The following is a 12898-nucleotide window of genomic DNA, read 5'->3' on the forward strand; positions in this document are numbered from 1 at the left end:
GCAAAGATTGTCTATTATATTGATATTCGAGTGACAGCTCAAACAATGGAAATGCCTGTCCTCAAAGATGGAAGGCAGGCGAGAGGTGCGATCAGGTGGGACCATTCTAGCCAATGAGAGGGCAGATACGTGTGAACAGACCATAGAGATAAATAGAAGATTCATCTTTGTGTCTGTGCTATTATAGTCTGTAAATGGTTGTTAATTTGCTGAATGCTCCCAACTCATATAGGAATGCCCACCCAGTTAAGTACATTAAAATGGTGGCAATACTCACGATGAGTCCTCTATCTAGCTCTATGACAGCAGGCGCAACTCCGATATACTGGTCGTTTACTGGGTAAATTGTCAAAATGCCACGTGCGCCAACTTATCAGTGCATTTGTAACAACCTAACCATGATGAAACTTCTATTCGATCAAATAAGCCTCACGTAGCAAATTAGCAATTCATGTTTTTGTTGCCCAATTTCGACAGACTCTCTGAACGCCATACAAAAATTCCTCATACCGTGGGTTTATTTTCGTGGACAGATTTGGGGCGGAGTAAAACCTCTCTTCGCCTGTTCCTCTCTGGCTATAGCTTCAAGCACCTCGTTTAGGCTTTTGTTGTGGCAGTTCGATGGTACATTGAGCACAGTCAGGGAAAATATTGCAAACACTCATAAGAGACCCAAAAACACCACAAATGAACGCTTGAAAACCAACATATATAATTATTTAATCAGGGATATTACACAATTGTTGTTGCTTCAAATAAATGTATAGCAAAGTAGCAGTCGGGTTGTAGATCGTAGGGATTCCAACAAGTTAATTATCTCTGTAAAGCAGGGGTCTTTAATCTTTCCTTGCCCAGGGCAAACCGGCGAACCAGGGTCCCCCATCATACCATAAAAAGACGACGTCTAGTCTTATCAGGTGAATGATAATGGCAAGAAGAAATCTTCATTTTAAAATAAATAGATATGGTAGTGTTTCTTTTTCTTTTCTTTACCTTCCCGCAATATAATTACCAGAAAGGTAACTCGAACCATTTTCGCTAAGAGCAGCTCTTTAGCTGGTTAAACAAAGGTTAGCAAAAATGTACGTTATGCCCAAATCAAAAAAGCTTACCAGCAGCCACATTATAGTTGGACGTGGAAGTGTAAACTCTAAAATAACCTATTAACTACAAAAGGTAACTCCAAAACACGTTTTCGCTGAAAGGTTAGCTATGTGTCGGCAAAAAATGTATGTCCAAGTCAAGAAAGCTTACAAGCTGCACTGGTAGCCTCTTCACGGGTGCTTTTTCAATTCCTATGTGAGTGTGAGTGTAATTTGCTCAATATTAGGAGTTGACAAATAAAGTTGAAATTATCATAAATATTTTTTTCTACTGTAGGTATTGTTGGATCCTGTGTTTTACATTATAGCCATTAGTATATATATATATATGATTAAATATCATCTGATGTTGGTTGTGTGAGGTGTCTGCATTTGTGCACTGGAGCATCATTATGAGATTAAACAACTGCTTGCTACTTGCCAGTTTGTGTGTGACAAGAACTGAGTAACATGGTGTGACCTGCGTGTTGCAAAACTGTAGATAACAGCCCAGCAGATGCTTTGTCCTTGTGTTTGTTTGTATGTAACAATATTGAGCACATGGTGTGACTTGCTGTATCTTACAAAGTTGTGATAGGGAGGGGTGGTCATCAAGAGGTTTAACTGAGATTGAAAAATACTAAACAACACAATAGCAGGAACTGAGCAACTGTTCTAACTAGGCTGCGATACCAGAACAGTAAGGATCTATACATCCGACAGAGGGAGAACTCCAAGAAGCGCCAAGAGGCGGGGACCCGCCTGAGCGCCTGCAATAGGCTGGGCAAGTTTAAACCACGCCCATCCTCTGTGATAGGCCAACAGACGGGTTGGAACTATGTCTATCACAGTATAAAGAATACTGTTTACATACATCTTGTCAGTTCTCTGTTCTGCCCTGCGTGGCATTACAGTGAGCCTGTATTTACGAAAGTTGCATTTGCCATTTATTACTTAGCTAATAAAAAATACATAGTATAAAATCGGTGACTCATTGTTATATTTATCCTGATACCAGATTCGAATTTACGCAACCCTAACAGAATGTAAGTAAAAAATTATATTCTGTTACTAGCGATATTCGTAAAAACATTGACATTTAAAAAAAGCATTATTTTATTTTTTTAATATACTTTTGGCAGACCCCCTGCTGAATATCCCTGCTGTAAAGTACAATAGGCTGGACCTTGTAACAAACATTATTGAAAAATAACAATCTTCACTGATTGATCTCCAATTAATTTCCTCTGGTTCAGAGTAAGGCTCAATCTCAGTTGCAGAAATTCCTGGAATTGAGTTGACCCGAACTCTGCTCTGGTAATAGTGGAATGTACTGTCACTGCAATGCATGATGAGTTACACAGAACATCCTGAATTATGTTTGATATCAAAAGGCAACCTTTCCCCGTTTCTCCATATTGCAAAGTGCAATGGAGGTTATTGTTGTTGACCAGTATCTACATACCAATTCCTGTGTAATTGCATTGGAAAGTCCTTTGGGGGTTAACAATTCAAACTACCAGCGATTTCTAACAGTTTAGATGTTCTTCAGGCATCCAGGTGCTTGGTGAGTCGGCGTACTTTCTCTTTCTTGTTCCTGTTGCCATGCTTCTTCCAGGGTTTGCCCACAGGCTGTTCTAAGCCAGGTTTCCCTTGATTTACCAGTTCACGCTGGCCTACGCTGCCTTCCTTGTAACCCATGAAAGACTGGACCCCCTTTGTGAGCGCCCGAACATTCTCCTGGTATAAAAAAACACAATGGGGTTACTATCTGAATTATCCCATTTCACTACAACCCATGGTAATAAAGTAATCTGCCTAGACTCGCTTGAGTTTGGTGTCACTTCTGCAAATGCAGCATTTGAATGTAATTTCTATGTAGTTGCCTTCTACTGTACCTGATGGAAGAAGTTCTTGTCCACCAGATTCTCATGCCTCTTGACTTTGCTCGGTTTGTTGCCTATCTTGGAGTCTTCACCGTCTGCATATCCGGCCTGGAACTTGCTGTGCTGGGGCTGGAAGTCTGCAGCACTGATGTGGGGAGGAGGGTGGCAGTACAGCAGTTTTCCCTGGAGATGGTCAGACAGAAGCAGTTAGTGGTGCTGCTCTCCCATTACTACCTACTGAATTGTAGGTAAACAGACCAAACAATATTTAGACTATTCTGCCTAATAAACCAGAGTTGTACAACAAGAGCATGTATTTAGCGACGGGAGGAGAAGGATGAGGGTTAACTTACAATGACGTAATCCTTGAGTATGTAACGGGCTGATCTCGACTGGTCAGGTTGTCCGTGTGTTGTCATGAAGCCCCTCATGTCTGAAAGAGAACCGATCAGAACAGTGCCAATGGCTTGTTCGGACTCCATCACTATCATATGGCTAACGTTGTGCTATGTCAGTTGTTCTACACTGTGCTGTACTGAATACGGACAGGGTTTATAGTCTCACATCCATAGGCCATCAGTAGCTCCTCATAGTTGGGGATGCGGTCGGGGTCCTCGTCCTCTCGCGGGCGGATGATGTTGATGCCATAGGTGCCCTCCAGCACATCCCGAGGAATTGTCTGACACACGTGAGATGTCTGTTAAGGCCTTAACCACACCGAACACCCAATCAAACATCCGGTGTAAAATGTGCAGCTCTATTTTCGTCCAACTTAAAACAGATCTAGCCGTGACTCAAATGTATTTCAGAAAGAGATTGTTCCAGTATTATCTATTGATTGGGACAATAAATATGACTCTTCTACACCCATAAGTTAACAGATGAGCGGTGTGTAGGGTTGGTAATTGAAGGATATGAGAGAGATGGCAGGCACATGGTCTCGTATCTGGTCGATGGGCAGGATCCCACAGCACATCATCTCAGCTTTAGTGGACACAAAGGAGGGCATGACCAGGCCAGGGCAGTCACACAGACACAGACCTGGTTCCACATACAGCGTCTGGAACACACACAAACACACTTGAATGCTTTGACCCCACAAGAAAATAATGTATCGTCACCAAAGGAACACATTATAAGAGGTCCAGCAGGCTACATCAGAGCCGGTCTTTACCTGAAAGTGCTTGGTGTGCCCAGGCGTGACTGAGACAGACACCTTCTTATTTCTCAGAATGGTGTTGATGGTAGAACTTTTGCCCACATTGGGATACCCCACCTGTTCAGAGAGTATATAGGAGAATTGAGATCCCACAAACGTCACTCCAAACACAAGACCTGTTCTCCTACTGCAACATTTGAGCCTATCGATTTCCAGTGTGTGTATCTGTGTGTACTCACCAGCCCCACTGTGAGCTCGCCCTCTTTCAACGTTGGCCCATCGTGAGCCGCCTTAAATATGGCAAGCAGCTCATCTTTTGTCAGCAGGCGACTGGAGTTGTGGAAGGAGGAGCAGTGGGTGGAGCCATCTATACTCTCTTCGTCGTCTGCCTCTTCACCCTCCGATGCCTCTTCACCCTCCGATGCCGTCTGCCAGTCTCCCTCTGCTACGCAGTCTTTAAACTGCTCCCCTTCCATATCGCTCTCCTCATCTTCTTCCTCCTCGCCCTCTTCCTCATTCTTCTCCTTGTTATCCTCTACCTCCTGTCTTCGGCTCATATTGTCGTTGTCTGGCATTCCCTCGTCTTCATCCTCCGCTTCGCTCTTTTCATCCTCCTGCTCCTCCACTTCCATTCCCTGTGACGAGTGAACAAGGGCAGAAGAGGAGAACCCTAGCAACTTGTCTTTCATCAGTCAAATAAAGTAACCAGGTTTAAACAGGCCAAGACCTTCCAATTAAAATGTGACTGCCTCCTCACCTTCTCCTCTGCCTCCAGCCTCTCGTTCTCCACCAGTGCAGACCAGAACACAGCGCGGAGGCCCTCTCTCTGGAAGTATCTGGCCCAGATCCTCCGCTGCTGCCGGGTCAGCAGGTCAGCCTTGTTCACCAGCAACAAGTTCACCTTGTACCGGGACACCTCTTTTACATAGCACTCCTACAGGAACCAGGAAGATCAATCGGTGAAATACTGCAATGTTTCCCCTACTATCAGTTTGGTGGGGTGGGTTCCCCCACCTGGCAATTTCATCCCACATTCAAGAAAAATTGGCCTCAATTGTTTGATGTGACAGCCTTAGGCCCTTTACTTACCAGGTCAGGGCAACGAAATAGCAATGGGTTTCTGGCATCCACAATCTGAACAACAATGTCACTGCGGAGGGAAATTCACAACATTTCCACCATCATACAAGGCATCGAACAGCTGACAATCAGTGTCACAAGACCGAGCAGCTCTGATTCCTACCTCCTCTCAATCACTCTCCAGAGCTGTCTCCAGAAATCCAAATTCCTCTCAAAAGGTGTGAGAATCATTTTCTGCTCCTCTTCAAGCCTATAAAACAAGATAAGATAAACTTCCAGGCACTACTGACATAAAACAGTGTTAGGAATTTAAGGTGAATTAAAGGGTTATTACTAACTCATAAGACCTTCAGGTTTTTTTCTTCTTCTCCCCAACCCCCAACTTTTGGAAGTAACAGCGCTTTACCAGGTGGTTGAGAAGTCAAGAGGGTCATACTAGCAATGCCATATTAGAATGGCAATTTGCATTGCATTTTTACTCATCTCAACAATATTACAAAAACTACTTTAGGTCTGCTTCAATGGCTTTTATAGGTTGGTAAGCATAGCTAAATAAATTAAATAAGGACATTATTGTAATTTTACATGTCCAAACGTGAATATGAAATTAAATGGTGGTGGTGTATAGTGCGATGTCCCTTACATTTCAAATTATCCCGGTTCTTCCATATTTCCACACGTTCAGACTACATTTTGAGATATGATAAAGTGGCATTTTTTTATTACTATTATAGAACTCGCTAGTTTGTAGTCCTAAAAAACAGAAATGAGTTACCTCTGTTTCGTTCAGCCATTTCTATGGTGGAAATAATGGAGTTTTGGGATAAATACATGCTTTGGAGATCTTATACATTTTAGTCTAAGATAATAGAATCTACCTTTGTGCTTGTTTTGATTACATAAATGCTTCAAAATTCACAAAAAGTGACATTAGCTGATGAAGATTCTCATAGAACAAAACACAAGATCTCCTAAGCCTGTGTTTACCACAGACTTTATTTTCGGCATTTATCCAAAAGCACTACAAAAGACATTGATTTCCCCATAGGCTTTGGCCAATGAGCCATGGCGGAGTTAGTGCCTACAAAAAGACTTCATTACTATTGCTCTCTATAGGCATTATTTTATAGACGACCTTAAGTCTGAATATTGATTAATTGTCCACGTAATGTGGTTGATCCAATTTATGTTGCCTAATAGTGTGTTGTCAACCATTCAATAATATTTTCCACCAAAATAAGTATATTTAATAAAAAATAAAATGTACCCTAATCTTAGTCCACCATACTTTTTACTGACCTATCAACCGTTTGGTTGAACACTTTTTTTTATATACAAAATTCTTACATTGTAACTATTTAATTTCATATTCTTACTCTTTAAGAACTACTAACAGGATGGTGCAGCATTAATCCCTCACCATGCCTTTTATCCCATATGTTTCGTTACCATTTTATGTTCTTACAGCCCTCTGAGTGGGCAAAGTTAGAGTGACAACACTGAACTGCAGGAAAACAAAATTATACAAATTGTGTTAATAGATGCAGGAAGGCTGTTGGAGTTGATCAATCAAGTTCAAGTGAAGATGTTTTCACGTCAACTTTTAAATCCATTCCCAAAACATGCTATAGCAGACAATTAAGAATAGGGTTAAAGGTTTAATGCAGCCACACAATCTATAACATCAAAACAATTACATCCTATTCAATTAATGTGGGGGGGTTCATACTCTGCCAGTTCTCTTCTCCACTCCAGGAAGCTGTCTCTCTCTGTCTGCTGGAGAACCTCTGGACTGGTGCCTTCATCCCAGTGAGGCCTGAAATATTACAAGACAAATAAGGCAGTAATGGAACATCAGAAGCAATGCAATATTAGCACAATTCCTACTTCTAAGACAACTAGAAATAAGAAATAAAATACATGTTGACAGTGTAATAACTTTGGAGTCTCTGGGCTTACTGCACCTTCGTGGAATTCTGAGGAGTTGTTTGTTCTCCTCGTGCAGCTTCTTCAGCTTTGCTGTCTCCTCGGCTGTCAGTAATCCTGCCCGAGCTTCAGCTGCCACAAACTTGATGTTGAGCTTTTCTAGGGAAACATTTTATCCATCAGTTGCATCCTGGGAATCCAGTCTAAAGTACTTGTAGATGACCGTTTTCAAGGATCACTTGTCACGTCAATGCAATAGAGTATTTACCTGCAACAAACTCTGTCCCGGCCATTTCAGCAGTTGCAAGGAAGTCATCCATAGAGCTCTGTTCAGTCACTGACTGCAGGTTGAGACGACCCCAGTCGTAGCCATCGTTCAGTTCACTGGTGTGGAGCTGGCAATGTGAGATCAAGTTTAGTCATCAGAAAGCTGTCTAGCTAGCTACAGCTAATAAGACAGACGGTCATTAAAACATGTACAGTGCCTTTGGAAAGTATTCTGACCACATTGTTACATTACTTCCTTATTCTAAAATTGATTTAATTAAAGCAATTTGACAAAGCAAAAACATGTTTTTAGACAGCATCAAGTCTTCTTGGGTATGACGCTACACCTGTATTTTGGGAGTTTCTCCCATTCTTCTCTGCAGATCCTCTCAAGCTTTGTCAGGTTGGATGGGGAGCGTAGTTACACAGCTATTTTTTAGGTTTCTCCAGAGATGTTCGATCGGGTTCCAGTCCGGGCACTGGCTGGGCCATTCAAGGACATTCAGAGACTTGTCCCAAAGCCACTCCTGCGTTGTCTTGGCTGAGTGCTTAGGGTCGTTGTCCTGTTGGAAGGTGAACCGTCGCCCCAGTCTGAGGTCCTGAAAACTCTGGAGGAGGTTTTCATCAAGGATCTCTCTCTACTTTGATCTGTTCATTCTTGCTTCGTTTCTGACAAGTCTCATAGTCCCTGATGCATGATGCTGCCACCACCATGCTTCAGCATAAGGATGGTACCAGATTTCCTCCAGACGTGACGCTTGCCATTCAGGCCAAAGAGTTCAATCTTGGTTTCATCAGACCAGAGAATCTTGTTTATCATGGTCTGAGAGTCCTTTAGGTGCCTTTTGGCAAACTACAAGTGGGCTGTCATGTGCCATTTACTGAGGAGTGGCTTCCATCTGGCTACTCTACCAGGCCTGTTTGGTGGAGTGCTGCAGAGATGGTTGTCCTTCTGGAAGGTTCTCCATCTTCACAGAGGAACTCTGGAGCTGTCAGAGTGACCATCAGGTTCTTGGTCACCTCCCTGACCAAGGCCCTTCTCCCCAGATTTCTCAGTTTGGCCAGGTGGCCAACTCTGGAAAGAGTCTTGGTGGATCCAAACTTCTTCGATTTAAGAATGATGGAGGCCACTGTGTTCTTGGGGACCTTCAATGTTCCAGAAATGTTTTGGTACCCTTCCCCAGATCTTTGCCTCGACACAATCTACAGACAATTCCTTAAACCTCATGGCTTGGTTTCTGCTCTGGCATGCACTGTCAACTGTGGGACTTGTGTGCCTTCCCGAATCATGTCCAATCAATTAAATTGTCCACAGGTGGACTCAAATCAAGTTGTGGAACCAACTAAAGGATGATCATAGGAAACAGGATGCAATTGAGTTTAACTTCGAGTCTCATAGCAAAGGGTCTGAATATTTATGTAAATATTAAAGTTGTTATCTAAAAACCTGTTTTAGCTTTGTCATTATGGGGTATTTTGTGTGGATTGCTGAGGATAATTTTTTAAAAATCCATTTTAGAATAAGGCTGTAACGTAACCAAATTTGGAAAAATTAGAGGGGTCTGAATACTTTCCAAAGGCAATGTAGTTCATTTTCAACAGGTCAGTATTCACCAAATTCTGCTTTCCTCCAATTAACGTTCCTCAGCGAAATAGTAAGGTAAGTAACCCTGTTATATGTTTAGCTCGCTAGCTAGCTGTTGAAACATGTATCATCAACATATAGTAACAGTTAACGTTACCCAAGTATCGCCCCTCTTGTTGCCTCGGCCTGCGTTGAGTCTCTCCTTTATCAGTGATCTCCCGAGCCCCATGGCAGACTTTTTCTTACCCATTTTTTCGATTTTTGTTTAGCCTTGCTTGTTAACGTTACCACAAATCTGTTTTTGTAAAAATTTAGCCCATGTGAGAATTGTTATCCCATGAGGAAGTGAAACGGAACGTCCCAACTTCACTGCAGAATGACGAATAACTATCGAGATTAATCGCGTTTTCTCTAATGTATAATTAGACTTATTTCTGGAGATTATTGAACCTGGAGGTTATTGAATCAAACTCGCTGTGTATTTGTGTAGCGTTTATTAGGATTTAATGTAATGATTTGTGCATTGACTTTTGATTTGTGGTACATTCCAAAAGATGTGTCCAACACTCAAATATGCATTGAAGGAAACATCCTTTGGCAAATAATAGTTCCGACAAGGTCAGATGCTACCACCTAAATGTCGATACTAAATTGTATTAATTTATAAATATATAACCTACTCAATATATTTATAATTATATTTCTGCAATCCATGCGCAACACAAACTAGTTCAGATATATTTGTAAACTATATTGTTTCATAACTGTAGGCCTTTAAAATAATATATTTATACATATACGGTAATTTTTTCTTTTTGTGGGGAACGTTTTCAGACGATTCCACACTTTTGTTTGGGGTTGTTTCATTAAGGGACTATTATACTCTAGCCTAATTATACGTATAGCCTACTTATAACATTATTATTCTTAAATGTTATTTTATTTTAAACTTGTTACAGACGAATGAAAGAGGCTTGAACGCATGTTATCAGTACAGGGGGGAACTCTGTATCATTGCCAACAGATGGCAGCATAAAACAAAGGATGAGGACCAAAATAATTATTTTGGTGCATTGCCATGCATTGAATAATTGACAGCAAACCAGCGTTAATTTGTATTATACGATTGATATAATGAAACTTTAGGTAGGCTATGTATAGGCTCGATTTGTATCCCTCTTGCATTTAGATTTATGTTTTTAAACGAACTAGATACAGAAGTTATATCCGTTGTGTTCTGAGTGAATGTAGGCACAACGGAATTATTGTTGCAATTTACAGGACGGATGTATATAAGCTGTTATCAGTTTTGTATATTAGCCTATATTTCCCAAATTCGTATGATTTTCAGTTAATAAATAAACCTTTGTAAGTGCGCTCTGAGTGCCAATTTTATCCTCAAGGGAGAGCTGTTTGACTTTGGTCTCCTCCTCTATGTTCCCTGCAGAGACACTGAAATGGTTCAACCCAGTATATATCCACTGTAGACCATCCCACTCACAGCAGAACCAACCTCACAGCAATCATTAACCGCAGAATGGGATAGCGCAGTTGTCTGGTTATGGGTTATGGAGAAGTCTTCAGAGGATGAACAAATGCATTACAGGATAACTTGACTGTTTGTTGTATTGGAGTTGCTATTATATGAAAAGGGTCAGTAAAAATATAAGATTTCGTTGCAGTAAAACGTTCGCTGTAGTTGTAGATTTGTTGCTGTTTACGTGACACGACCATATAATGCTGCCTTGGAAGAAGAACAAGTTCGACCTGATAGATGAAGATAAACAGTCGAAGCAGAAGGGTTATGCCGTGAGTTTGAACTACTCTGCGCTGACCTCCTTTGCCAAGTCTTGTCCGGAGAGTGCTTTGAACAGGGTTGGAAGCATGTTCAAGTCAAAAAGGAAAAAGGTGAAAATTACCAGCGAAGACCCCACATACACGGTCCTCTACCTGGGCAATGCCACCACCATCCAGTCGAAAGGAGAAGGCTGTACGGACGTGGCTGTGAGCAAAATTTGGGGCAAGAGCGAAATGGGCAAAAATGGCACGAAGATGAAACTGACCATCAGCTCGCAGGGAATCCGGATGGTTCATGTGGACGACAAGGCGAGGAGACCAGGACATTTGTATTTATTGCACCGGATAACCTATTGCGTTGCCGACCCAAGATTACACAAAATTTTCGCTTGGATATACAGACATGAGATGAAGCACAAGGCAGTGATGCTGCGGTGCCATGCGGTGCTGGTGTCCAAGCCGGAGAAGGCAAAGGCCATGGCACTGCTTTTGTACCAGACCTCGGCAACAGCGCTTGCTGAATTTAAAAGACTCAAAAGGAGGGACGATGCAAGGCACCAGCAACAGCAGCTGATAGGGGAACAAACCATACCCCTTGTGCCCCTCAGGAAGCTTCTAAACGGACAGTGTTATTACAAACCCCCGGTGGAGCGCAGCAGGAGCGCACCCAAATTGGGCTCTATCACAGAGGACTTGATCGGAGAGGAGGAGGAGGAGAAAGCGATGCTCTTTGAGTGTGAGGACATTCTAGACACGAATGACGATTGTGTGGGCAATGGTAAACAGGAGCTGTCTCAGATTATCAGTGACCTTGGAGAGATGTGCATTGGAAACGACGTACAAACACTAAAAGCGGACTTTAGGGTTACCCGACTCCTCTCCGGGGAGAGCACGGGCAGCGAATCGTCAATAGAAAGCAACCAGGAGCCAATTTCGGTCTCTAACGGATTCGAGGGGGGAAGATGCAGGAAATAACATTAATAAATCTGCATTGTCCTGGAGCCAAAATTGCCTCCACAAATAATTTCCTTTTCTGTTTATTTCATGCTGTCCATTAAATGAGTGTAGGCAATGCCTGTAGTATTGCGGCTCCTCGTGAAAGGATATAAGAGGGCTGTTACAATGATTGTGGACATAATCCGCACAAAAAACACCTATTTATTATTGAATGATATTCTGGGAAACATGGATAGTCTACAGAAAAGGGGAGGACTGCATGCTGAGACTGAACCCCAAACTCGCAGTGCGCACCAGGACAGTGATTTCCACTCTTCAATACGAGGGTTTGTATTAGAGCTTGTTTACCCCACCTATTTCCCTCATGGGAATGACATTCTTCTTGAACAACATTGTCCACGAATATGTAACTTTACGTTTTAAAAGCACGTTTACTTTTTGGCTCGATGGGTTAGAGTAGATGTCCCCCACTCCTTTCAGAACGCTTTTCTACAATTAAAAACTGTTGTTAAATTCAGTCGAGTATTACGTTTATTAGGCTATGTGCATAATATCGTTTTCTCGTAGGCCTATATGGTCTCATAAACATAATGTCATATCTTTGCTGTGCAAAAGAAAATTACCCTAATGTATTAATATGTAAATCGTAAATGCATTATGTGTATACAGATATCCATTCTTTTTTAAAAGGAGAACATGTGGTTTGTTTATGTGAACCTTGAAAAAAGACCAATACAAAATAAATAAAAAATGAAAGAATATGCAGGCGTTTGTATAGTTCATTGCACTCATTTGGTACATTATTTCTAAGAATCCAGTATCATTTCCATAGAGTATGTGCACCCAGTTATTTGATGCCTCAACTTTACCCTTCCAAATGTAGGTCCATGCACCACTGGGTTTAGAATTGCAATGAGTTAATGGAACATATCAGCATTCACACTTTAAAAAAAATTGAAGGCCTACTTTTTTGCATGTAGCTGATTGATAAAAGATTAATTTACCAACATTACACCCCCCCCATCCTTGGGAATCACACAATTTTGGGAAAATAGTTTCAGTGGAGGTTGGCATGCATGGGAGAGACATCTCAGGGCCAAGTTTATTCTGGGAAAAGGAAATTACACTCTTGTTCTAATGATTTCTAGTAAATTAGTCA

The 12898-nt window shown here is 41.7% G+C and overlaps 2 protein-coding genes across 2 annotated transcripts; one reads left to right on the forward strand and one right to left on the reverse strand.

The window, feature by feature from the left end:
- Positions 1 to 700: 700 nt before the first annotated feature.
- Positions 701 to 9436, reverse strand: lsg1 (large 60S subunit nuclear export GTPase 1). Its single transcript, XM_035777803.2, has 14 exons — positions 9143 to 9436; positions 7402 to 7528; positions 7172 to 7292; positions 6937 to 7023; positions 5371 to 5457; positions 5217 to 5277; positions 4885 to 5061; positions 4367 to 4762; positions 4143 to 4244; positions 3885 to 4028; positions 3533 to 3656; positions 3322 to 3401; positions 2981 to 3151; positions 701 to 2822 (listed from the first exon to the last, which is right to left on the reverse strand). Exons 1-14 carry the CDS (start codon positions 9233 to 9235, stop codon positions 2631 to 2633), a joined length of 1962 nt encoding a protein of 653 aa, XP_035633696.1. The 5' UTR covers positions 9236 to 9436; the 3' UTR covers positions 701 to 2630.
- A 1047-nt stretch (positions 9437 to 10483) lies between these two features.
- On the forward strand, positions 10484 to 12498 carry LOC118388591 (protein FAM43A-like). The gene has a single exon (XM_035777814.1). The coding sequence runs from the start codon at positions 10723 to 10725 to the stop codon at positions 11755 to 11757; it is 1035 nt and encodes a 344-aa protein (XP_035633707.1). The 5' UTR covers positions 10484 to 10722; the 3' UTR covers positions 11758 to 12498.
- Positions 12499 to 12898: the final 400 nt, after the last annotated feature.

This window comes from Oncorhynchus keta, chromosome 1, assembly GCF_023373465.1.
Source record: "Oncorhynchus keta strain PuntledgeMale-10-30-2019 chromosome 1, Oket_V2, whole genome shotgun sequence".
Classification (NCBI taxonomy): Eukaryota; Metazoa; Chordata; class Actinopteri; order Salmoniformes; family Salmonidae; genus Oncorhynchus; species Oncorhynchus keta.

What these genes read in the sequence shown, in the direction of transcription:
- LOC118388591 (XM_035777814.1), top strand. Translation starts at nt 10,723, where the DNA reads ATGCTGCCTTGGAAGAAGAACAAGTTCGACCTGATAGATGAAGATAAA.
- lsg1 (XM_035777803.2), bottom strand. Translation starts at nt 9,235, where the DNA reads ATGGGTAAGAAAAAGTCTGCCATGGGGCTCGGGAGATCACTGATAAAG. An exon ending in GCTACTGATGGCCTATGGAT is followed by an intron (nt 3,402 to 3,532) that starts GTGAGACTATAA and finishes GTTCTCTTTCAG; the next exon opens with ACATGAGGGGCTTCATGACA. An exon ending in TACTCAAGGATTACGTCATT is followed by an intron (nt 3,152 to 3,321) that starts GTAAGTTAACCC and finishes GACCATCTCCAG; the next exon opens with GGAAAACTGCTGTACTGCCA.